General features: G+C 41.7%; 1 protein-coding gene across 3 annotated transcripts in view; it reads right to left on the bottom strand.

The window, feature by feature from the left end:
* Nucleotides 1–26,454, bottom strand: part of PPP4R4 (protein phosphatase 4 regulatory subunit 4) — a 78,289-nt gene that overhangs the window by 8,022 nt on the left and 43,813 nt on the right. For 2 of the 3 annotated variants that reach the window (XM_054715729.1, XM_054715730.1), the window contains exons 8-17: nt 25,025–25,146; nt 21,433–21,555; nt 20,244–20,413; nt 19,446–19,565; nt 17,443–17,520; nt 16,386–16,469; nt 15,383–15,565; nt 8,075–8,180; nt 6,254–6,401; nt 1,482–1,626 (exon numbers count right to left, since the gene is read on the bottom strand). In XM_054715729.1, the coding sequence (XP_054571704.1) occupies nt 1,482–1,626; nt 6,254–6,401; nt 8,075–8,180; nt 15,383–15,565; nt 16,386–16,469; nt 17,443–17,520; nt 19,446–19,565; nt 20,244–20,413; nt 21,433–21,555; nt 25,025–25,146 (1,279 nt within the window). The remainder of the gene's footprint in view (nt 1–1,481; nt 1,627–6,253; nt 6,402–8,074; nt 8,181–15,382; nt 15,566–16,385; nt 16,470–17,442; nt 17,521–19,445; nt 19,566–20,243; nt 20,414–21,432; nt 21,556–25,024; nt 25,147–26,454) is intronic. The other variant, XM_054715731.1, reaches the window with a different exon arrangement.

Below are 26,454 nucleotides of genomic sequence, written 5' to 3'. Positions count from 1 at the left end.
TCCCTCAGCCTGGCCTGTGGGGATTAGGCCGAAACCAGCTCTCTGACATCCCCTGAGAGGTCCCGGATTGTGAGAGGGCATAGGCCAGGCCGAGGGACCCCACCGGTGCACAATTAGGACTGGGGAGGGACCGTGGTGGGGCTCCAGGGCGTGTCTGGCCCTTTTGCCCAGTCCCAATCAGCCAGACCCCAGCAGCAAGCTAACCTACTGGTCGGAGTGTCTGCTCCCTGATGGTCAGTGTGCATCAAAGCGACTAGCCAAACGGTTGAGCGAATGGTTGGACCCTTAGCATATTAGGCATTTATTGTATAGGATTAGCATTAGTTATATATCGGGCATAAAAGAGTTTTTGAAGAATAAAGTATTTTAAGGTTTGACTTCACAAATCAAAATTCTGACTGTTTTAATGTTCCATTCCCAAACAATCCCTATAATAAGATCACATACTAAGCCGAAACCGGTTTGGCTCAGTGGATAGAGCGTCGGTCTGAGGACTGGAAGGTCCCAGGTTCGATTCCGGTCAAGGGCATGTACATTGGTTGCGGGCACATCCCCCAGTGGGGGGTGTGCAGGAGGCAGCTGGTCGATGTCTCTCTCTCATCGATGTTTCTAGCTTTCTATCCCTCTCCCTTCCTCTCTGTGAAAAATCAATCAATAAATAAATAAATAAAGATCACATACTAAAACAAAACAAAAACCATAAGACACAATGTTACTTTATTGAAAAAAGGATGCACTTGGGAGTAAGAGATCTATACTCTAGTCCTATGTCTGTCACTTACTAAGATGATATTAAGCAGACACTTAATATTTATAGGTCTATACCTTCTGTAAAGTCAAACACACTGGATTACCGCAGAGGGTCCCTCCATGGCTAAATGTCTATAAATGTGCCTTTTCCATTTTACCAACAAAGCTTTCCCAGATTATAATTGCTTGTAAATAAAATCTGGTGAATGAAGTATTCATTACTAGTTGAACAGTATTTATTGAGCACCAAAATTGTGCCAAGCTCTCTCTTGTGGAGCTTATATTACTACTAATAGTATCTAATGAGTGCCGACTTTCATACCCAATTGTAGCACACATCAACCAAATCAGTTACTAATTCTTAGTGCACTAGCAAGGATATAAAGATTTTAACATAGTGCCATCCCTTCAAGCTAAAACAGTGAAGGTATAAAGATTATCCTTTTTTTAATAGTTGATTGATTTTAAAAGTGAAAGGAAGGGAGAGGGAGAGAGAGAGAAACAGTGATATGAGATCAAAACATGAATCAGTGCCTCCTACACACCCCCTACCAGGATTTGTGCATACCCTGGGCATGTGCCCAGACCGGGAATCAAACTGGCAACTTCTCGGTACACGGGACAATGCCCAAAGGCACATTTATAGACATTTAACTGAGCCACACCAGCTGGACTGATAAAGACTGTCTTAATGCAAGAAATACAAATGTTGTGGCAAGCATGAGACTTACTCTTTTTACAATAGCCAGAACATCTTTATCTTTTTCTTGACATAGAAGTTTTCTCACGCACATTTCTAACTGCTGAAGTAGGTGTTTATCTTCAGGGATCTTCAGAGTAGATTTCACTTTGGGCAACAAGTAGCAAAGTTTCATTCTATAATAAATTAAATACTAGTTACTTGTGAGTAAATTTATAACTTAAATTTAATTACTTTATAACAATAGTGACATATAACTGAAAGAAAAAACCCAAGTAGCAGGTAGCCTAAGAGTTCGTTTATTATGCACTAAATGCTTATGGAGTGCCTAGAATGAGTGGAATGTTCATTATTCCGGGTGCTGGGATACAATGGTGACTAACAGCAGCAGAATCCTCTGGTGTCATGGAGCTTACATGCTAGCATGAGGTGAGGGAGAGAGGGAGGATAAACTAAGTAAAATGTTAGAGAGTGGTAGGTGCTGTAGAGAAAAATCACATGGGAAAGAAGACAGGTGAGAACCAGAGGAGGGGAGTTACAATTTTAAAACAGGTGTCCGAGAGGGTTTCAGTGACGGTTTCACTGAAAAGATGACCTTTAAGCAAAGACCTAAAACAATAATGAATAAATGAGGGAATAAGTCGCATGGATACCGAACATTACAGGCAGAGGCTGCAGTAAGAGGAAATGTCCTGTCGGGAGAGCCTGCCTCGGTGCTGGCCCAAATTAGCACATTGGCCCAAACTGGCAAATCGGATGAGAGGACAGAAGGGGCAAAGGTGAGATTAGCAGATCTTTGAGCAGCAGTAGGAGGCCCGCTCATCAGGGCCTTGCAGGCCACTGTTCCGAGACTGGCTTTTTTTTTTTTTTTTTTAAGTGCAATGAGAAGCCAGGGAAGGTTTGAGCAGAGGAGTGAAATTGTCTGACTTAAGGGTTTTGTTTGTTTGTTTTTTATATTTTTATTGATTTCAGAGAGGAAGGGCGAGGAGGAGTGGGGAGAGAGAGAGATAAAAACATCAATGATGAGAGAGAATCATTGACTGGCTGCCTCCTGCGGGTCCCCCACTGGGGATCGAGCCCGCAACCCGGGCATGCACCCCGACTGGAACTCAGGACCCCTCAGTCCGCAGGTCAACACTCTATCCACTGAGCCGAACCAGCCAGAGCTGACTTAAGGTTTTGAAAGTATCATCTGGCTATTGTGCTGAGATTAGACTGCAGATGGTCAAGGACAGGCGAAAGGAAACCACAGGGGAGGCTCTTTCAGTAATTCAAGTAAGAGCGATGTGCCTGAACCAGATGATGGCAGTCAGGTGGTGAGAAGTATTGGGTTCTGAATACATTTGGCAAGCAGCAGGATGTGCTGAGGGCTTGGAGATGGAATGGCAGAAAGGAGCTAAGGTTTGACCCGAGCAAGTGGAAAGATGAAGTCGTTATTTACTGAGATGGAGAAGACCTCTGGAGCAAGATGGGGGTTTACTTTGGGACACATTAAGTCAGAGGTGCCTGTCAGATATGCAGTGGACATGTTAAGTGGGCAGTTGGTTCAGTGAGTCTTCTGTTCAGGGCAGGGGTCCCTGCTGGAGAAACAGGCAGGAAGGAATCTTCAGCATATGGATGATTTGCAAGCGAGGGTGCAGCCTGAGTAGATGAGATAAAAGGGTAAGGTCTAGGGCACAGTCCGTCTAGATCAGGCTGACAAGGAAGCAATGAGCAGACTGAAGAAGGCCACGCGGTGAGGGGACACGCAGCAAAGTGCAGACAACCTGCCTGGGAGGAGGCAGCTCAGAGCTCAGCCTCTGTGGGCGGGACCTCGAGAGGGATGCTAGGCAGGTGTCTTCTATGGCTGCTGTTTTCATTGGTCAGCTGAGTACTCTCAGACATTATTCTTATTTCTGTGCCAAGCCTCGCGACAGCTAAGTCCCATTCCTAGAGATTTCAGGATGCTTTGTCAGCTGAGCCCTCAGTTAAGGATTCTTCTCAGCAACAAAATTTGTTCTTTATTCAACCAAAAAGAGGAACGCTCCTCCTCTAGAGTTTTCAGCTCTGTAAACAGCCATAACTCATTCACAGCTCACCACGCATGCTGCTCAGTCCTGTGATGCATTCTCCAATAAGGGGTCTCAGTCCCCCAAAGAGATTTTTTTCTCAATTCTCATAGCGCAGAAGAAGGCTTCTTAGAATACCAATAATATTTTCCCAGCCTTGATACTGACTCGGTAAATTTTAATTTTAAACACTCACTTACTGGTAAAAAAAAAAAAAATACCGTATATACGCACTTCATTCTTTATAACTCAAGTCAGGTCTAGAAAACATTTATTCAGCAGAAGCTATACAAACTACAGTAATGATTTACCTCTATGGGAATCCGGGGCCTGTGATATTATGAAGACTTTGAGATCAGGGACAACACCTTTCTGGTAAACTACACTCTTTATGTACATGATCTCTGCCGTATTCCTCAGAACACCCTATGAAGTAGACACTAAGGAAATGGATGCACAGGGAGTTTGGTAACTTGCCCAAAGACACACAGCCAGCATAGGGCTGGGAATCAGCTGAGGCAGTCGCTCCAGAAACTCCCCTCCTAACCTGCCTGACCCTACCACCCTTGCCTGTGATGGCTCCTATTCCATCTGCAACCTCTACAGCATTGGGCAAAGGCCTTTGTACCCAAAGCCACTTAGTATATGGTGGTTCTGGACCCATTTGGGGGGCTGGCAGCCGCCTAGGCAGGAAGTGGGAACCAAGACTTTCTGCTACACAGTGAGCTCTTACCCAAAAATATCGTCAACACTCAGAGCGCTGCTCAGTGATCTGCACTTGGTTTTTGCATTGGCAGAGCCAGTGCTACATTATTAGTCCCAATGCCCAGAGGAGAGGTGATTCCATTTCCTTTCAAATAATTTTTGTCAACTTCTTGGTAAATGATAATTCATCACATTGAAAGCCACTTTTCTAGAATCACAACATCAATTTTCAAAATGGTAATAATATGGTCAGATCCAAGAGCTAAATTCTAAAGAATTATCAACAGTTCTTTAAATCAAAATGACAATGCGGTACCACCTCACACCTGTCAGGATGGCTACCATCAACAAATCAACAAACGACAAGTGCGGGCGAGGATGCGGAGAAAAAGGAACCCTCGTGCACTGCTGGTGGGAATGCAGACTGGTGCAGCCACTGTGGAGAACAGTATGGAGTTTCCTCAAAAAATTAAAAATGGACCTGCCATTTGACCCAGTGACCCCACTTCTAGGAATATATCCCAAGAAAACAGAAACACCAATCAGAAAGGATATATGCACCCCTATGTTCATAGCAGCACAATTCACCACAGCTAAGATTTGGAAACAGCCTAGGTGCCCATCAGCAGATGAGTGGATTAAAAAACCGTGGTATGTCTACATGGTGGAATACTATGCTGCGGTAAAAAGGAAGGAATTCTTACCATTTGCAACAGCATGGATAGATCTGGAGAGCATTATGCTAAGTGAAATAAGCCAGTCAGAGAAAGATAAATATCACATGATCTCACTCACTTATGGAATATAATGAACAACATAAACGGATGAACAAAAACAGAGCCAGAGACAGTGAAGCATAGATCAGACCGTCAAACCTCAGAGGGAAGGCTGTGGGGGGAGGTGCAGGGGGGAGAGATCAACCAAAGGACTTGTATGCATGCATATAAGCCTAACCAATGGACACAGACAGCAGGGGGGTGAGGGCATGAGTGGGGGGGGGAGGGGGAAACAATGGGGTGATAAGGACACATATGTAATACCTTAATCAATAAATTAAATAAATAAATAAATAAATAAATAAATACTTTACTCCAAAGGAAACCTCTCCTCTCACATAGCAGAAAGAAAATGCACAAACTACCGAAGCCGATGTAACAGTGCTTTCTGTATGTTCTCACACTAAAAATTCAAACAAAAACCAATCTCTAGATCTGTTCCCCTTAAACAATGATCTCAAAATTCTCAGGTTGAACTTTTCCACATCTTTTGGCAATTCTTCTTGGTATATTTTCTCTCAATAGCAACCCTATGCTTATTGCCTTGACAATTCCTCCTGTTAGTATTATACTATTGCCTACAATTCATGTGAGTTCATTATAAAAGATGCACATATGTCACACAGCATAAAGTAAGTGGCTAGCATGTGAAAACGCAGCAGGGAGATCTGGAGTTCTTCTGTTCAGGGAAATCTTGGCCACCTGACTTTGTGTCTCTCCCCCTAAGACCTGAGGGCCTCAAGTTCAGAACAGAGACATGGAGCATAGAACACAGAAATCTAATGGCTGACGGACTACAATTCTCAACTCATTATGCACTGTACAAACAACTGGAAGAGCATTCGCGTACGAAATGCCACTGACCTATTCACTTAAAAATGGTTAAAATGGTAAATTCTATGTTATGTATCTTATCACAATTAAAAGGAAGAAATAATATGCGTATTTTGGGAGGGGAAAAAAAGGCAAAATATATCTATTACTTTTTTTCAATTTTCAAGCAAGCTATTTCCAGTCCTGTTCCATCTAATCAGTTAACCAACTGCAAATGACATCTATTGGGTTTCAAAAATGCAAGACAGCTGAACATTGGAAAAGGCAAGAAAAAGACTTCACAGCAGCCCTACTCCTGTTCACTAAGAATTTCAAAGTTAACATAAATTCTCTACTTGAATTTTTAATTGACTAAGAAAAAACATTTTGCATATATTCATTATAGTAGATACACATTAAAATACATTTTTTCAAATATTTTCTTGGATTGATAGCCATACCTCACATTTGCTACTGGATCATATGTCAGTTCAATAACAGGCAGAAAGAAATATTTACAGAAAAATGATTTGGAAAAGAGCTCTATAATAAATTCACAGGTATCCAGAAATCGAAGTCTATTCCAATAACTTTTTCCTTGGCCCAGTTCTAAAAACAAAACCAAAAAAATTAACATAAGCTTAATGTTTTCTACATGAAAATACATATGACAGAATCAGACACAAAATCCATGTCATGTTTATTTATACCCACAACTTACTTAGCAAATACAAGAGATAAGAGAAAAAAAATCATATTATATACCCCAGGTTTGTAAACCCCAAGTTAATAATACCTCAAAAAACAGGGGGAAAAAATCTATTAAACATTGCATTCAATCCCATGAGCATTTAGTAAATACTGAATGACTACATCTACTATTTTTGGTCATCCACTATGTGCTAAGTACTTTAAACATATTCCAATCCTGGAAAACAATCCATGGGATAAGCACATACTTATTCCTCCTAAAGGATAAGGGTACTGAGGTTCAAAGACATTACAGTGGCAGAGCCGGTAAGGGCAGAGCTAGAATTCAAACGCAGGTATGTGTAACTTCAAAACCTTTCAGCAACCAAATTAACTGTTTTCTTCCTCGTTTACTTAAAAAGGCTTTGAAGTGAACAGTCATATGTAAATACAGCATTATTAAAATAATTCAGATCAAATTAAAAGAATAATTTTCTCCCTTATTATGTAAATGTTCAAAGGCAGCATTTTTAATATTTAAAACCAAATTCTTTTAAAATAAAAAATTTTAGCCCTGGCTGGGTAGCTCAGTTGGTGAGAGCATTGTGCCCATACGCCAAGGCTGTGGGTTTGATCCCCAGTCAGGGCGCATATAAGAATCAACCAATGAATACGTAAATAAGTGGGATAACCAATTTATGTTTCTCTCTCTTTTCTTCTCTCTCTAAAGTTAATCAATAAAAATAAATCAATAAAACATTTTAAATGTAAGGTCCTACCCAATGAAAAATAAAAATTTAATTAAAATAGACTAAAAATTGAAACATTAAAGTATACTAAGCATAACTTTTCATAAATGAAATTTTATGTACTCTTAATGTTTTGAAAAGCGGCAATCTATACTTAAAATGGTAAACCCCAGAAATAATTAGAAAATCTCTACCCACCTATGCTGGACAACAGTTTAATAATAGCTTAAAGACATGATTATCAAAGGAAGTATACAATAATTAACAAATTCACTAAGTAGATATAGATGTAGGCCACTATTTTTAGAATTAACACTTCCACTAAAGGTATTTGTCTTGATTTTGGCCCTTAGCAAATTAAAATAAATTTTTGTTTGTTAATTGACTTAATTTTTAACACATTATAAGCCACCTAGACTCACAGATTCACATTTATTCAACTCTATTCAAGAAAAAAACACACCTCACGGTTAATATTTAAAATAGAAAGATAAATGCTTAGATTCATGGATATTCTTTTTATATTTTAGTTTCAAATTATTTTTCATTAGGGGAGAAACTAGGCTTTCAGCAAAAGTATACAGTTGAGTTAAGTTCTCAACTGCAGAAATTCACACAAAAAAAGGCCCAGAATAATTATTACTTTCATTCATCACAGCTCTGATCCTGTCATATAGATTTCTAAAACAAACCAAAATATTACCTGTGAAACTCAAACACAAACACTCTAGGTATTACCAACATCAGCCTAACTACTCATGGCAAAATGATAGGTAAGTCAGAGGTAATTAAGCCAACTACTTTGTTTACCTTTTTTCAAAATAACAGACAATGATTACTCACGTTCAATTAATTTTTGAATGACCTCAAGTCTCTGTTCTTGTTTACGATTATAACGTAGAAAAATGCATAAAGTTCGTGAAGCTGCCTTTTGGACAGGTAAGACTTTCTTAAAGAAAGAAGAAAGACAATTAAACTAGTCTATTAGTGTATATTCTGAATAACTTGGCCCACAAGTCAATTTTAAGTTATTGAGTAAAAGAGCAGTGTAATCTGCTTCTCAAATCACTGTACTCATAGCCCTCTGATGTGTCTTCATAATTTAATGTTAATATCATTCATCAGACAAATCAACTTGTCTCTGTAATACATCACATTACAAAGTTAATTTAATTTGGCACAATCATTTCCGTATCATCCAGATTTGATTCATATTTAACTGTCATTTTCTTGCCACTTCATCATAAGTGACAATCTCCCCAAATATATTCTCTTAGTCATTCCCTGGACCAGACACTCGTTTATTCAACAAACTTTAGCTAGAACATTCCCTGCCTCGGGTACATCACTAAAAACGTGCCACTTCTAAAATATAAATTTAGAGATTCCCATGATCAGGTATGTTCTTCATTCCTTCTGGCTCACTTCTGGCTCTTCAACTTCTCTGCCATTGACACGATAAAGCGTAGAATCCAAAGGACACCATGTCACTCTACAGGGTACTAAACTCTGTTGTCCTTTGAATTTCTGTCACACCACTGGGAACCTCAATTCTAAATGAATTCAACCATCCACCTATATCAGGTTTTGGTTCAAGATACTTGTTAGAGAAAAATTTCTTAACCAGATATACAGGGAGGAGCAAAAGTAGTTTTATAGTTGTTCATATGGAAAATAATATGATAATTAATAAATAATAATACAAGAATAAACTGTTTTGCATACTCACAAATGTAAAGCTACTTTTGCCCCTCCCTGTATTGTGTCCTGTATAAGTTCATGTTCACCATCTTGGCTTCATATCCTATGTAATAGAAGGCTAATATGCAAATTTTCCCCTCAACCAGTTTGATCAGGGGGCAGGGCCAGCCCGCCAACTACCCGAGGTCTCCCCGCTGCCGGCCCAGCCCGATCAGCCCCAGTAGAGGCAGGCTGACCGGACCCCATGCACCGGGCCTCTAGTAAGCATTATAATATTCAATTCTTGAAGATTCAGATTATTATAATGGGAAGCTTTGAAATTCAAGTAGAATAAAACTTCACATTGCTGAGAGAATATTGCCTGCTATCTCATCTCATCTATCATCCTATCTAATAATAGACAAATATGCAAATTGACCATACCTCCACCACGCTCACAATCCAATCAGAGCGAGTATGCAAATTAACCCAAACCAAGATGGCTACAGCCACAGAGAGCAAGGTTTCCTAAGTAACAGAGGAAGCCAAGCTTTCTGCCTGCCCTTGCCAGGCCTAAGCCTCCACTCAAGCTACAAAGTTTCAATTATAGAAGGTAAACAAATTCAAACAAATGGCGGCAGAATGGAGCTTGAGAGAGCAGGCCAGGGTTGCCGCCGGCAACAGGGGAAGCAAAGCTTTCCACACACCGTGGCCGGACCCACCTGCTTAAGGCAACAAAGTTTCAATTATAACCCCAACACAAATGGCTGCGGGCCTCGGAGGGAGCCCCAGGCTTGGCTCCGCTCCAGGCTACAAAGTTTCAATTGTAGAAGGAAAATAAATTCCAGATACCAGGGCCTCCACTTGGGTTGCCAGGGGGCGTGACCGGCCTGCAAACCACCACAGGCCCCTCGCTCAGGCTGCCCCACACCCCAAGGGAACCCCCACTTGATCCGGGACGCCCTTCAGGGCAAACCAGCTGGCCCCCACCCCTGTACCAGGCCTCTATCCTATCTAATAAAGGAGTAATATGCAGATTGATCATCACTGCAACACACAATATAGCTGCCCCCATGTGGTCAAAGATCCTTCCCCCATGTGGACACAAGATGGCCACCACAAGATGGCCAGCAGGAGAGGGCAGTTGGGAGGCACCCGGCCTGCAAGGGAGGGCAGTTGAGAGGGACCAAGCCTGCAAGGGAGGGCAGTTAGAGGTGATCAGCCCTGCAGGAGAGGGCAGTTAGGGGTGACCAGGCCAGCAGAGGAGGGAAGTTGGGGGCAAACAGGCTGGCAGCAGAGTGGTTAGGGGTTGATCAGGCTGGCAGGCAGAAGTGGTTAGGGGCAATCAGGAAGGCAGGCAGGCAAGCAGTTGGGAGCCAGCAGTCCTGGATTGTGAGAGGGATGTCCAACTGCCTGTTTAAAACGGGCAGTCGGACATCCCTCAAGGGGTCCCATATTGGAGAGGGTACAGGCTGGGCTGAGGGACAACCCTCCTCCGTGCACGAATTTCGTGCACCGGGCCTCTAGTATCTAATAAAAGGGCAATATGCAAATTAACCATCACTCTGCTACACCCACAAGCCACGCCCACCAACCAATCAGGAGTATGCAAATTAACCCAACCAAGATGGCTGCAGCCACGGAGCAAGCAGGCTTGGGTTTCCACGGCAATGGAGGAAGCCAAGCTTCCCCACACACTCTGGCAGGCCCTGGACTCCACTCAAGGCTACAAAGTTTCAATTATAGAAGATAAATAAATCCCAACAAGAATGGCTGCAGCCACGGAGTGAGCAGGAGGCTTAGGTTTCCCTGGCAATGGAGGAAGCCAAGTTCCTGGCAGGCCCAGGCCTCTGCTGAAGGCTACAAAGGTTTAATTATAGAAGATAAATAAATCGCAGATACCAGGACCTCCACTTGTATTTTATAAAACTGTTTCCATTGTATGAGATGCTATTCTGTGTGGTGTTTTTAATGTATTGAATGTAAAAAGGAAATGTTCACTACAAATTAGAACAGGAAATTTAAGAAGTACACATAAACAGAAATACCACAGAATTTTTTTAAAAATTTAGATACATGAACTAAGTAAAAGCATGTTATTCTTTTCTTTCATTTTGTGTATACAATAGAATTTCAAATGAATATATACTACTTACATGAAAAATACATATATTTTGTACTTTACAGTAGCCTACCTTATAAAAGACAAATATGCAAATCGACCGCACCTTTGCTATGCCCAAGCCACGCCCACCAACCAAGCCACGCCCACCAACCAATCAGGACGAGTATGCAAATTACCCCCAACAAAGATGGTGGCTAATTTGCATATCAAGACAGCATAAAAAGAAGCCAAGAGATGCTGAAGGGAGCAAAGCTGCAGAGAAGCAAGCAAGCCGGGGGGAGGAGAAGGGAGGAGCGGAGGCGGGGCCAGGGGAGAAGGAAGGAGAGCGGGGCGGGCTGGCGGAGAAGGCGGGCCGGGGGACAAGGGAGGAGCAGAGGCAGGGTGGGGTAGAGTGCAGCAGGAAACCCTATTGCAGGATTTTTCCTGCAACGGGAACGCTAGTCCTATATAATAAAGAAGGAATATGCTAATTGACCCTCACACCGATGCACAAGATGGTTGCCCCCATGTGGTCAAAGATGGCTGCCACAAGATGGCCAGCAAAGGAGGGTAGTTGTGGGTGGTCAGGCCAGCAGGGGAGGGCAGTTAGGGGCAACCAGGCCAGCAGGGGAGGGCAGTTGGAGGGGGGAGGACCAGGACTGCAGGGGAGGGCAGTTAGGAGTGACCAGGCCGGCAGGGGAGGCCAGTTGGGGGCAACCAGGCAAAAAGGGGAGGGCAATTGGGGGGGACCAGGCCAGCAGGAGGGCAGTTGGGGGCAATTGGGCTGGCAGGGGAGCAGTTAGGCGTCGATCAGGCTGGCAGGGGAGTGGTTAGGGGGTGACCAGGCTGGCAGGCAGGCGAGCGGTTGGGAGTCAGCAGTCCCGGATTGTGAGAGGGATGTCCAACTGCTGGTTTAGGCCCGATCCCTGGATCAGGGCTAAACCGGCAGTTGGACATCCCCCGAGGGGTCCCAGATTGGAGAGGGTGCAGGCTGGGCTGTGGGATATCCCACCCCCCAGTGCACGAATTTCGTGCACCGGGCCTCTAGTATATTATAAAAAGTAAATAAATAAATAAATAAATAAATAAATAAATAAAAGTAAATTATCTTTGGGGCCAGAATTTAAAGGTAAATGCAATAATATCACAAGCACATAAAAGGCAGCTTGAAGATGTTGGGACAATTTGAGCACACAAAGAATGGCTGCAGCTGATTAAAACATTATTTAATATAAAAATGAGTCTAAACAAGAGACAAAACCAAAAATAAAATTCCTTTGTCACCACTGAAAGTGGCTTCTGCCCCAAATGCTAGCCCTACAAATTGATAGAGGGAATGAATAAGAATCCATCCTGTCTTTACACTAATAAATGTGTTTCAGGTGATCAAATAGCCCAAGTGGATAGAGAGGAACATCTCTTCACAGAAGAATGTCATTAAAAATGTAGAAGAAATGATAGAATTTTTAAAAATCACTCTTTCACAAGTTCTAATGAAATAATTGATTCAGGTTAAGAATTATCAATGGCTGCAAAAACTAATGGGTAAAAGGCTGATGGGAAATTGGGTGTCAGCTTCAGATTACAATGCAAATCACAGGGAGAAAGCATAATTTTGAAGTGGACTAACAGAGCTGTTACCACCTGCACAGCCACCCTTAGGTCACTTATAGGGATAACCATCCAGATTCAATGTAATATAAATATACAGTAGCACTTATGAAATATTCTTGCCAAAAATGCTTAACCTAAAACTCAGCAAGCCCTTACATCTACCTTCCAGTTTACAAGAAACATGAAAATAGATGAACAAATTAACCCAATGAAAAAGCAATCTAACAAACATAGAAATGAAATATTCCACAGGACAACTAAGTCTTCCCAAATTCAACATCGTGAAAAAACAGGGAACGGGGGAGGAAGGAATCTGTTCTAGATTTAGAGATGTAACAACCCAAGGCAGTAGCTAGACCTTCATTAGATCCTCCACATCTACACGCTCACTCGTTACTGTGCTCAAGCCTCTGCACGAGGCACTCTTGATTGGAAGGCTTTTCCTGCCATTATGTCCACAACAGCATGCTGCCGCCCTCCATCACTTTCTTTCCCTCCAGCTTGCTCTGTAGTTCTTCACTGTACTTTTCATCCTTGACATGCTACATATGTATGTGCTTGTTTATTGCCTGTCTCCAATAAAATGGAAGCTTCCACAAAAATAGGTCCTTTGTCTCTTCCATTCATATTGTACTCCTAGCATCCAGAACAATGTTAAAGAAATGAATAATATTATGACCATTAGATATAAAGCTAAACGTAGATTTTTCTTTTCTCCAGAGACTACTGAAACAGGAGTGTCTTCTTTGGTCATGAAAAGTGTGCGGTAATAATCATGTATCTCTTTTTATGTATGGAATTACCTCCTTGTAAAAGAGAACAAGAAAACAAATCTCTGAGGCTTAAAAGTATTTTGTTCACACTCTATGGTTATAAATCATTTCTCTGTCCTAGTAAGAGAAGCTAAAAATATGGAGTAATTATGTAGTCTTAGTTTTCTAAATACAAACATGCCTACTAAGTAATTAAATTGAGACAATAAGACCAAACTTCATAGCACTTTTTAGTACGTGTAAGTACTGGTATATTTACTTACTAGAAGCCCATTGCATGAAGTTTCGTGCAATAGACTGTCCTTCACCTGGCTGCCAGCACCAGTTTTCCACCAGCACCAGTTTTCCTCTGGCCACCTGCAGATTGGAGCGCCTCCAGCCAGCGCGATTGGCCACCTGGCGCCATTTCCTCTGGCCACCCGCCGATTGGAGCGCCTCCCGAAGGCTGGAGGCGGAACTCGGGGTGGCCGATGGCGCTGGCTGGAGGCGCTCCGATCAGCAGGTGGCCAGAGGAAAACTGGTGCTGGCGGAAAACTGATGCCGGCAGCCACGCAATCGGCCACCCCGAGTTCCGCCACCGGCGCCTTCTGCTGGCCCCATGGGTCCTCCCGCAGAGCTGGCCTACGGCTGGTGAGAGAAGCAGGGAGTGGGGACTCGCGAGTCCCTGCCCCCCGCTCCTCCTGCCAGCCAATCGGCCACCCTGAGTCCCGCCCCCCACGCCTCCAGCCGGCCCAATCGTGGGCGTAGCGGAGTGATGCAATTTGCATATTACCTTTTTATTATGTAGGATTTTATCACCTATCACTCTCATCACCACAACCTCCTTGGAACATAAGCTCCATTGGAGCAGGACTCTGTCTTGGTCACTCCTGTATCCCCAACTCTTAGTGCCCGACAGAGAGCAGGCACTCAGAAAAGTACTATCTGCATAAAATAGTCAATAAGTCTGCTCGATTTTATGTGAAGTTCCAATGCGGTGCACTCATGCACTGTCTTCTGACAAGGACGTGATTGCTATCAAAATCACTCTGGCAGTCCTTCTATCTGTAATGTACCTTCATCCTCCATGCTTTGCTTTGATACATGAAATAAACTTGTAGAAGTGTTAGTTCATGAAACATGCCTATAATTTTTAAACTTAACTAGTAAATGACACCAATGTCATATTTTTCTCTTTTTAGTCTTTGAAGCCAAAACTAATTTGGGTTTTTGAGATGGCTGCTAGATTTCATTCTCTCCCTTTTATTGAGAACAATGAGAATTTAAAGTACATTTTTAACAGTTTCTAAAATGTATTTATATGGAAATTCTTATACTTCAAAAAGTGGTTGTAGGATGTCATATAAAATGTACAGTGAACTGTGGGTTTAAAAATCCCCTCTGGGAATTCTTGTGAAAAAGGGCAGACAACGTACGCAATGGGGAAGTTTACGTACAACTCTCCCCCGCTTCTCTCACTGCCCTCCCTCACCAGCCCCGCTTCTGATTCAAATTTTAAAGTTATCCCTAGAAGGGCATCCATGTTTTTGGTATAAGCTTTGCCTGTTACGCAGCCACTCTTTAGGTGCTATTTTTAAAAAGTAGCCAAACTAATATTAAGGGGACTGAGGGAGCCTTGGCAAAACGGCAGGGTTGAAGTAGGCACTGAGGCCACGACACATAAAAGGTGTTCGTCAGAGCAGAAGGGGCACTTGCAGTCGAGGTCGCACGCTCCTGTCAGCCTTCCCCTGGGACAGACTGCATGAGGTTGAGGTGAGTCTATTGGCCCTCTCCCTGGCGCTATGGAAACAGGGAAGTGAAGGTGTCACCTGCTCACTCCTCTCCCACTGGGCAGAAGATGGCCCAGGGAGATGAGTGGAAGCAACCCGGGAAGAAAACCTCCTTCCGGCAGAATGGAATGAACTGGGTGCTGCACGGCTTCAAGAATGTAAAAAACTTGCTAGAAATCCCAAAGAAGAAGACAAAGGGCGTGGGGCTCACATTTGTCATCATGATTGTGAACATTCTTTGTAAGAAACGATAATAAATCTGGTCACTTGATATGACGTGTGGCAGGCAGGCATATTTCTGTAGCAGCTTCTCATGGGTTCTCCATTTTAAAGAGGCTGCAGCTCGCTGTTCAGCAGCCGTGAGTGCTGGAATCAAGTCAGGCAGGGATGGCAACTGAAATGGAAACACACCAAAAACCAGCGATAAATAAATCAACTGCAGGATTCCGTCAGATTAGTCACCAACAACACTCTGAGGAAGGCAATGCTCTTGTCCATTTCAGAACATAGGCGGCATCTCAGCTGTCACAGGGAGATAACAATCTGATTAAATTAAATGCTTAAAAAACATCCAAAGCCCTAGCCGGTTTGGCTCAGTGGATAGAGCGTCGGCCTGTGGACTGAAAGGTCCCAGGTTCGATTCCCGGTCAAGGGCATGTACCTTGGTTGTGGGCACATCCCCAATAGGGGGCGTGCAGGAAGCAGCTGATCGATGCTTCTCTCTCATCAATGATATCTCTCTATCCCACTCCCTTCCTCTCTGTAAAAAAAATCAATAAATATATATATTTTTTAAAATATCCAAAAATAAAATATATTAGTTGCTGGAAACAAAATTTTGAAATAGAGACTGGGACTCTCACAACCCTTCTAATTAAAGTAAAATTTATTCTATTTCACTGTCAGCCAACTTTGACTTTCTAAATTCCTACTCCTTTGTCTTTACAAGTTGTTATTCTTGGAATAATAATTAATGTGAATAAAAACTGAAAATATGAATGTAAACTCCAAAGACTGCAAACAAAGCCGTGGCAGTATAAGAATTGTGGAGGAAATTCAAGCTGCTCAGACTCCAACAGGCGTTTACTGAGCATGTACTATGTGTCAAGCACTATTTAAATGTTTCCCATACAGCCTTTCACTGAATCCCCACAACTCTGTAGAGAAAGATAGTACTTTACAGCGTTCAGAAACTTTTTGACATATGGAATTACCTTATTTTCTTGAATACTGCTTTCTCCACCAGTAGACATAAGTTCCAGGATTTCTGGAAGATGATCTATAAGAGCATCTAGTACCTTTTAATAGAGATATTGATTATTCTTGTGGCAATTACAATGTTTTTCTGATCTCAGATTAGTTAACTTCACATGTCAATTCCTACACAGAAACAGTGCTATTTACCAAACAACATTCTGGAGGGTTCAACTTTCTTACTTGCCTGACATCTTCTTGCTGGAGGGCCTTGGAGACATAATCAACTGCCTTGATCAAACTACCTATCACTATCACACTATACTAAACTATACTAAACTATATTGCCTCTTAATATGTTTAAACAGTCTAGATCTGAGACAGCTGCACACCAATCTGCTCAAACACGTTTGAAAAGCACCCTTGGTGATGCAGAGTTGCACTATAGCAAGCTAGTATCACTTAGGTGGCTAGAATATACTATCACATCAAAATTAAGTATTTCAAAGCCTTCACAAGTATACTCCCCATGTAATGCTGAGAGAGAAAAAGATATGAAATGTGATATAACATAGGGTTACAATTGTGTAAAATAAAAACCTTTATATAGAAAAAATGAAAAAATTTAACAAAATACTAATAGTGATTGGAACTAAAGGTACTCACTCTTTTAAAAGTTTGTCTACTTTTTGGCATTTCCAAAATTTTCCTGAACAAACAAATATATATGTATATATAGGGTGTCCCCAAAAAATGTATACACACTTTGAATAATTATTATTTCCAATGGATTAAATCTGAAAAGAAAGAAACATGAATTGAGCTATCAACTTTTAGTAGCGTATAGATTTGGGGGGGGACATCCTATATATTTTTTTAACTGAATATATTTTAAAACCTAATTTTTATAAAATACCTTCCCAACTTTCAGTCTCTGATACAGTGGTACATGGACTCCAAGCTTCTGGGGCTGGTCAGCTGAAAGGCTATACAATTCCCAAGAAGTAGGGGGGAAGGCATTGATGTATTCAGACTTAACATAAAACAAGTAAAACTCAAAGAGTAAGAAGATATTACCTCCAGTGATTCGTCTTGTAATAATGTTATTAGTTCTTTATGTATTAAATATACGCCAGAATTCAGAAGTTTAGACACCTAAAATGTAGCAATAAAGTCTCTCAGATTTGACTCTACTAGACATATAAAGGTTGTAATAATAATTCTTAAAATTACATCCCTGTTAGGTCTTCTAAAATGAGACTAGGTTAAAACAGAAATATAACATTAGACTTCTAGAAAAATTACTTGCATACATAACTAGCTTTATCTGCTATAACATGCTAAAGTGTGCGGACAGATGAGGGTAAGAGACGAACATATGGCATGGAAGTGCAGGAAACTGAGTTTATCAGAGTCGTAACTTCGCTGTCACAAGCACTAATGAGCCCAGGGTGCCTCCGTGCACGGTGGGAAGCCTCAGAGCAGCCATCGGGTCCAACAGGACATTTCAGGTTTATGAGCATTCATCCCGGCTCAGGGTTCCTGAGAGAGGCAAGTGCTACTGCAGGCCCACGACACAGGGTGGAGACAGTGCCTCACCGAGCAAAAATAAAGGCTTTCCCATCAGAGACTTCAGTCAGCATGCGAGGAGTTGGGACAGTCTAGCCTAAAGTAAGCACTTAGTATAAATATATTGAATGAATGGATTAATAAATAATAAAAATATAATATTTCTGTAAACTAAGTTTATAAACATTCTAAGAAGATAATTGAGAACATTTAAAAAAGATTTAGGACTATACTGTGAAAGAAATATAGAGCTTATATTTTCTAATACATCTATAAATAGAAGTGTACAAAATACCAAATAATCATCCTACCTAATATAAGAGTAATATGCAAATTAACCATCACTCCACTACACCCACAAGCCACACCCACCAGCCAATCAGAGTGAGTATGCAAATAAACCCAAACAAGATGGCTTCAGCCACAGAGAGCAGGAGGGAGGCTTGGGTTTCCCAGGCAACGGAGGAAGCCAAGCTTTCCGCCTGCCCTTGCCAGCCTAAGCCTCCACTCAAGGCTACAAAGTTTCAATTGTAGAAGGTAAACAAATCCAAACAGAAATGGCGGCAGCCACGGAGCTGGAAAGAGCGGAAGGCTAGGGTTGCCCCCGGCAATGGAGGAAGCAAAGCTTTACGCACACCCTGGCCAGCCCAGGCCTCCGCTTAAGGCTACAAAGTTTCAATTATAGAAGATACACAAACCCCAACAGAAATGGCTGCCGGCCACGGAGCGAGCAGGAGGCTTGGCTTGGCTCCAGGCTACAAAGTTTCAATTGTAGAAGGTAAATAAATTCCAGATACCAGGGCCTCCACTTGGGTCACCGGGGGGCGTGGCTGGCCTGCAAACCACCACAGGCCCCTCGTTCAGGCCGCCCCACGCCCCAAGGGAACCCCCACCCTGATCCGGGACACCCTTCAGGGCAAACCAGCTGGCCCCCACCCATGCACCAGGCCTCTATCCTATCTAATAAAAGAGTAATATGCAGATTGACCATCACTCCAACGCACAATATGGCTGCCCCCATGTAGTCAAAGATCCTTCCCCCATGTGGACACAAGTTGGCCACCATAAGATGGCCAGCAGGGGAGGGCAGTTGGGTGGGACCAGGCCTGCAAGGGAGGGCAGTTGAGAAGGACCAGGCCTGCAAGGGAGGGCAGTTGGAGGCGATCAACCCTGCAGGGGAGGGCAGTTAGGGGTGACCAGGCCGGCAGAGGAGGGAAGTTGGGGGCAAATAGGCTGGCAGGAGAGCAGTTAGACATCAATCAGGCTGGCATGGGAGTGGTTAGGGGGTGATCAGGCTGGCAGGCAGAAGCGGTTAGGGGCAATCAGGAAGGCAGGCAGGCGAGCAGTTGGGAGCCAGCAGTCCTGGATTGTGAGAGGGGTCCCAGATTGGAAAGGGTGCAGGCTAGGCTGAGGGACAACCCCCCGCCCCCATGCACGAATTTCGTGCACCGGGCCTCTAGTCTAGTTAATAGGTAGAATTAACAACAAATGTATCACTTCTTCAGACTTACTTCATAAAAGCAAATGGCAATTGTGTATCTGACGGGTACTTCAGGATCATGACAAAGGCAAAAGAATGTAGAATAGAGTTCCAATTGGAAATTTTTAGGGTCAACAAAAACAATCATGGCCTGGTGGAGGTGGAAGGAGAGAAAAGCATGCATCAATACATAATATTATAATCATTTCACTTAAATTGAAATCATGTCCTCTGAATCATAATTTACTTAGAAATCATATTTGGAAGATCCAAATGTATGTATATAATTCTAATCTTATATAATAAAAGCCTAATATGCAAATTGTCCCCTCAACTGGGAGTTTGACCGCTTGCTATGACATGCGCTGACCACCAGGGGGCAACGTGGAACATGGCAGGCATCTGCGATGCGGTGCTGGCAGTGGGTGGCGCTAGCAATGGGTGGCACTGGAGGCGCTGCCAGCCCTGATGGGCCTGACAAGAGCAGGACCGCAGTGGGATGGTGAGGGGGCAGCACCAGGCCAAGGCGGGGTGCCAGGTGGGGCTGTGGAGCTGCGAGGCTGGGGCGCGCACTGGGCCCCAGCTCGTGCCCCCAGCCTTGCAGCCCACCCTGAGGGATCCCATCTGTGCACGAATTCGTGCACTTGGCCTCTAGTTTATACATAGAAATCAATGTAAATTACACCAATATTTACTAGGTACCTACTATATATACCAGACAATGCTAAACAGCAGGTGTCAAATATGGCAATATTTTTAATGCTATCTATTCACATAATTTTAAGTAATAATCAAAATGTTTAATCAACACAAATATATAATGTATTACCGGAAGGTTATAAGCACAGTTCTTCCGCACTGAAATATATTTCTTCTCCTGCTCTAGGATTTGGGGTGGAATCTGGTTTTCATTGTGTCCATTTTCTTGCTGCAAACCTAATGTACAAAGTTTCTTATAAAACTCCAAAAATCTCAAGTGTTGATCTGGAGTAAAAATTCCTAGAGAAATGTAAAACATTTGTTCAACATTTTAATTGAAAATAAAAATTAAAAAGATAAAAGCAAAGTACAATACAAATTAGAACAGAATATTTAACTAAATGGGTAGAGATCATAAATAACAGCAACAAGGAGAAAAGGGTAACTGTTATTAAGAAATCTAAAGGGTCTATTGTTTTACCTTATGTTGATTTTAATAATATTTTAATTTCAGTAGCATAAACTATGCAATACAAGAATTATGCCTGCATTAATTTCTGCAGAATAAGTCACACTGCAGAACTAACAAGTCACTATAATAATAATAGTGTGGCTGTTATTGCTACTTACTCATGGTAAATATACTAAATTGTCTGCTGAAAAAACATGTATATGTGTCTACAGAGGAGCTTGAAAATTGAATCTGAAAGATCGCAAAGTAAACTCAAAATATTTTTTATCAATAAACTGGTTCCATTAACTATGTTAGGGAGCCTGGAACTCAGGATGAATTCCAATATATTTTCCAACCACCCATCAAAAGTCTACAATCCACATAAAAAGTTTTACTATGCTAGATGGTTATAACTTAATTAATGATTACATTATTATAGTAAGCTAAGAACTGGCTAATATGTTCAAAGTGCCAAGTGTTATGAGTGTTATTCTACATTCTAAGCTGAAACTATCATATCATACATTAATTATTCAACAGATGATTAATAAGGATATACTTACTATGTACCAATAGTTAATATACCTGAGCTTCTTTTATCAGATACAAACTAACACATAAAATATTCAGAAATTTAAAGGGCTCTCCCTACTTCACTCTGTCATTGTTCAATCAAATAGGTTCTATTAGTAAAAAAGGTTATTTCTAAATGTGTTCTAAATTATGCTACCAAAATTCTAAGATGTCTTAAGAGTTTACACACTTAAAGGTAAATTTTACAACTGAATGGCTGAGGTTTAGTGACAAAGGTAGAAGAAAAAGGAAAAATTATCCATAACCTTGAAATTCTTAGGATACATCATACCGTATAGTCCATGGCATAGTTTTCCTAAGTGGAAAGATAAGGAAATAAGAATTGATTCATCTGCTTTGAAAGATTTTTCACAAAATGATTTCACTAAGGGAAGTATAGTTTGACTTCTATCATCTGAAAAACAAACCAAAATAAAACATACTTTAGATCCATTGCTTGTACTGCACATTTGGAAACTAATAAATACACATAAATTCCAGAAAGAAATATTACTATGCTAGCCACATGGTAGTAAGAAATATCTGAAAATAAAGATGGCAGTGTATAGTGAAGAAAGGTTCAGAGGAGAGTTGAAATTATCAAAAACTTTAATGCCAGGCTGAGGGGGTTACACTTTACTAGTATATCGGGGGCATAGGGAATCCTATATAATAAAAGACTAATGTGCAAATCGACCGAATGGTGGAATGACCAGTCGCTATGATGCACAATGACCACTAGGGGGCAGATGCTCAACGCAGGAGCTGCCCCCTGGTGGTCAGTGCACTCCCATAGGGGGAGCACCACTCAGCCAGAAGCTGAGCTGATGGCTGGCAAGCGCAGCGGCGGTGACAGGAGCCTCTCCCACCTCCGCAGCAGTGCTAAGGATGTCTGACTGACGGCTTAGGCCCACTCCCCACGGAGCAGGCCTAAGTCATCAGTCAGACATCCCCCAAGGGCTCCTGGACTGCAAGAGGGCGCAGGCCAGGCTGAGGGACACCCCCCCCCCAAGTGCACGAATCTCGTGCACCAGGCCTGTAGTAATATATAAAGTGATTACAAATTTAAAAGCTAAGATGATTGAGGTTTTGAGCCTGAATAATTAAAAATTCTAATATCACTAATACCAATACATGAGAGGCAGGCACAGAAAACCTTTCTGACTCTCTCTTGCATCCATCTCATGACTTTCTACAACTTTTTGATTGAAATTAAGTTAGCTTATAATATGTTCTATACAGTGAATTTCTTCACTATTACTTCTTAGATAAGTCTTCTTTAAAATGTTGATTGATTTATTGAATATGCCTGCTTAAGTCAAAAGTTTGATATATTAGTAATACTTAAGTCTTGATTCTAAATACTCTGAATTTCTTAGTTATCTTAAACTTTCAGAAATGAATCACTATTTTATTAAGGGTCGGTCTGACAATACTAAGTAAAGTGCTGTAACAGGCTTATTTGTATTATTGTTATTACTGTTACGAGAGGCCCAGTGCACGAATTTGTGCACCAGTGGGGTCCCTCAGCCTGGCCTACAGAATCAGGCCAAAACCAGCTCTCCAATATCACCTGAGGGGTCCCGGATTGCAAGAGGGTACAGCCCAGGCCAAGGGACCCCACTGGTGCACAACTGGGGCCGGGGAAGTACGCGGGAGGTTGGCCAGCCAGGAAGGGACCACGGGAGGGCTCCAGGGCATATCCGGCCCATCTCGCTCAGTCCTGATCAGCCGGATCCCAGTAGCAAGCTAACCTACCAGTCAGAGCATCTGCCCCCTGGTGGTCAGTGCACGTCATAGCGACTGGTCAACCAGTTGACTGCCCCCTGGTGGTCAGTGCACGTCATAGTGACTGGTCAACCAGTCAACTATCTGCCCCCTGGTGGTCAGTGCATGTCATAGTAAGCGATTGAGTGGCCTTAGCATATTACACTTTGATTGATTGAACAGCAGACTGGACAACCGGACACTTAGCATATTAGGCTTTTATTATATAAGATTATAATCACATTTCAGTATCACCTGTACTGTTTTAACTAAATGATATTCTTTAAACAAGCACTTTATTTAATTTCTTACAGAACAAACATATTAACCTTTTGCACTCGGATGTCAAGTGTGACGGTTATTTAATGTATCAATAATTTGAAATATAAAAAAATCCAAATAAATAAGTTTGTATGAAAAGAAACTCCAGTTTTTTATTCTACTGTCGCGCTTTGTAAAATCTGGGGTATTTAAAAAATTAAATCCCGAGTAGAATAAAGGAATCGAGGAAAAAGCAAGCGAGTGCAAAGGGTTAACAAGATGAAAGTTAAATGAACTCTGAACTTAAGAAAATGAGAGCAGCAAAGAAGCCAAAAACAAAAGTATCTTAAGACAGTGTGATCACAGTTTACACAGCTGGCATAATGCAGGGGTCTGTTTACCTTTTTTGTAAACTTTCTAGGCTTTGCAGTTTATCTACTGAAACTACTCAACTCCGTCCCTGTGGCACAAAATCAGCTACAGAGAATACATAAGCAGGAGGGCATGGCTATGCTCCAATAAACCTCATTTATAAAGCCAGGTGACAACGGGAGTTGGCCTATAGGCCATAATTTGCCAACTCCCTGGTATAAGGAATTTGGAAAGATGTTAGAGGGGAAAATATATTAGAACTGGGCACTGGAGCAGGAGAAGAAGTAGGCTAGGAAAAAAATAGAAGGGAGAAAAAACAGGAAGAGAAAAAGCATGTGGAAAGGCTAAAGGTCTGAAAGAATGTGGTGTGCCACGTGAGGAAATAAAGCCATGAATACAATCAGCAAGTGTGGGCCAGAGAAGGGGAGAGATCAAAGCTGACACCAATTTTCTAGTTTGGATGCCTGGGGATACCCCATTATTAGGACAAGGAGATTCGTTTTTTCAGTCATTCAGTGTGCAGTGCAGTTTCTATGCCTCTGGCTCATCATACAGCCTAAATATTATTCTAAAACATTCATACATAATTATTGTCCACATTGCCATAATCTTTAAGAGGCTCTACAAATTCAGGTAAGCCCGGCCAGCGTGGCTCAGTTGAGCATCGACCCATGAACCAGGAGGACATGCTCAGGCTGTGAGCTCAATCTCCAGTGCAGAGTGGTGCAGGAGGCAGCCGGTCAGTGATCCTCTCTCTTCATTGATGTTTTGATCTCTCTCTCCCTCTCCCTTCCTCTCTCTAAAATCAATTTTTTAAAAAATTTGGTAAAATTTGTTAATCCAAGTCAATGTAATCCTACAATTATGCAATAGTGTTTTATAGCTGAGTACTTGATATTTACCCCTGCAAATTTCATCCTACAAGAATGGTTAATGTTTACTGATAAACTATATAAAGTCCAGAATTAGTCAAGAGTCTAGTCATACACTCAGGAGAGAAGCTCATTGTCTTTGTGATTTAATTTGCACAACACTAAGAAATACCTCCTTACCTATTTCCATGTTAATGCCCCTTTCCAGATTTCTTCTCCTGTGGGCCATGAGATTTCCAGTATTAAAATATTAAGGAGAGGAAACTAATGTAAATATTGCTTTAATCAAGGTCTTTCTTGATTAAAGGGTCAATTAGCTGAGCAAGTTAAAGGCTAATGACCAAGCCAAATTTCTAGTCCTACACACAAGTCGGTTAAATGTTGACAAGAGAAAAGGGAGATATGGAATATGCAGCAACAGTGGGCACCATGAGGATAAGAGTAGCAGCAGAGAAACCACCATAGGAAGAGAGATAGGAAGGGAGTTTAGCATTCATCATGAAATTTAACGTAAGCAATTCTGTCCTGCGCCCACCTTTCTCCTTATCAGTGCTACAAAATCTAGGGGAAAACAGCTTTCGGAAGCAAAGGTGTGTCCACATGACGATTTACCTGTATCAAATACGTCAAGCAGATTGACCAAGGTTTCAAACGCTGCCAGCCGCACACTGCAGCCTTCATCCCTAGAGAGTTCTATTAATTCAGGGAGCACCACACTTTTTGTAAGGTCTGTCCTGCACAATAAGCAACGGAAGAAAATAAATCAAGTCAATACGTTTATAGCAAGAACTTACTAAAAACAAGTCACTGGGCTAGATGTTATAGGAAATTGGAAAAAATCACAAGACATGGCTCCTGCTCTCTAGAAACTTGCAGGCTGGTTGGGAAAGCTTGATATAAACATAAATATTAATATTAACTGCAAAATTATTTAAATCAGGGTGTAGGCAAGAGGCAAACAATCGATGTGTCTCTCTCAGATTGATGTTTCTCTCTCTGTCTCTCCCCTTCCCTTCCACTCTCTCTAAAAATCAATGAAAAAATATCCATGAGTGAGGATTAACAAAAAAACAAAAAGAAAGAAAGAAATGCTAGTACTATTCTGCTGTCCTGGCCAACCATAAAATGCAGAATCTTCTTCATAAGTATTTAACCTGGAGCAGACAGCTAACCATCAGATGACAACAGATCATAGCCAGCACTGGGGTAGATTGTACCCCACAGCCTGACCCTAGAATTCCTGGTTGGCCATGTGGACAAGCTCACCTATTTATTTCATTCATCTCGTTATCCCTGACCCTGTATCTTATTCCCTTATGACCTCTTGGAGGGTTAGATTGTAACGACTAGCACCTAAGCTAATAAAACTGGACTTCTACAAAAATAACGGGATCAGGCTGTCCTCAGACTTCTGTTCCATATACTGAAATAACAGGAGAGTTTTTAGTAAAAGGGATTATAATCTAGAATTCTGCCCCAGCCAGGGTGGAGTTTGCATGTGAAGGCAAGAGAAAAATACTCTCATAAATAAACTACCTTGTGCAATATACAGCCCATACCTACTTCCTGAAAAAAATTACTCCAGTTTGCTAAGAGGAAGTAATGAAGGAGGGAAATAGTTGCATCCTATATGTGTAGGTCTGCCATGATGCCTTATTTCCCTCGACTTTTAGAAGGTGACAGATGGGCAAAGAAAATGACCATCTACTTCAAAATACAAGTAGCTCCTAACCAAATATTCAACCTCATTGTTGAACATCATTAGTTGTCAGAGAATGAATGAATACATATGAGCAACTGCTTTAAGTAAGCACGGCACTACATATGGGTGAGGTAACAATAAAAAAAAGATATAATGCTGTCTTCCAGGTGCTTCAAGTTTAAGAAAATATAGTCACATAGACAGACAGTTACTGAATAATATCTTTGCAAAATGATAGTGAAATACTACTTCTGCCAATGAAATTGGAAAAGTTCATGATAAACCTGAATTATTTGTAAAGTTGCAGGAAACATCTTCATGCACTACTGGAAGAAACATA

The sequence above is a fragment of the Eptesicus fuscus genome, chromosome 5, assembly GCF_027574615.1.
Source record: "Eptesicus fuscus isolate TK198812 chromosome 5, DD_ASM_mEF_20220401, whole genome shotgun sequence".
In the NCBI taxonomy this organism is placed as follows: Eukaryota; Metazoa; Chordata; class Mammalia; order Chiroptera; family Vespertilionidae; genus Eptesicus; species Eptesicus fuscus.
The sequence above is the reverse complement of the archived record's forward strand: the minus strand, read 5'-3'. Positions and strand labels throughout refer to the sequence as shown.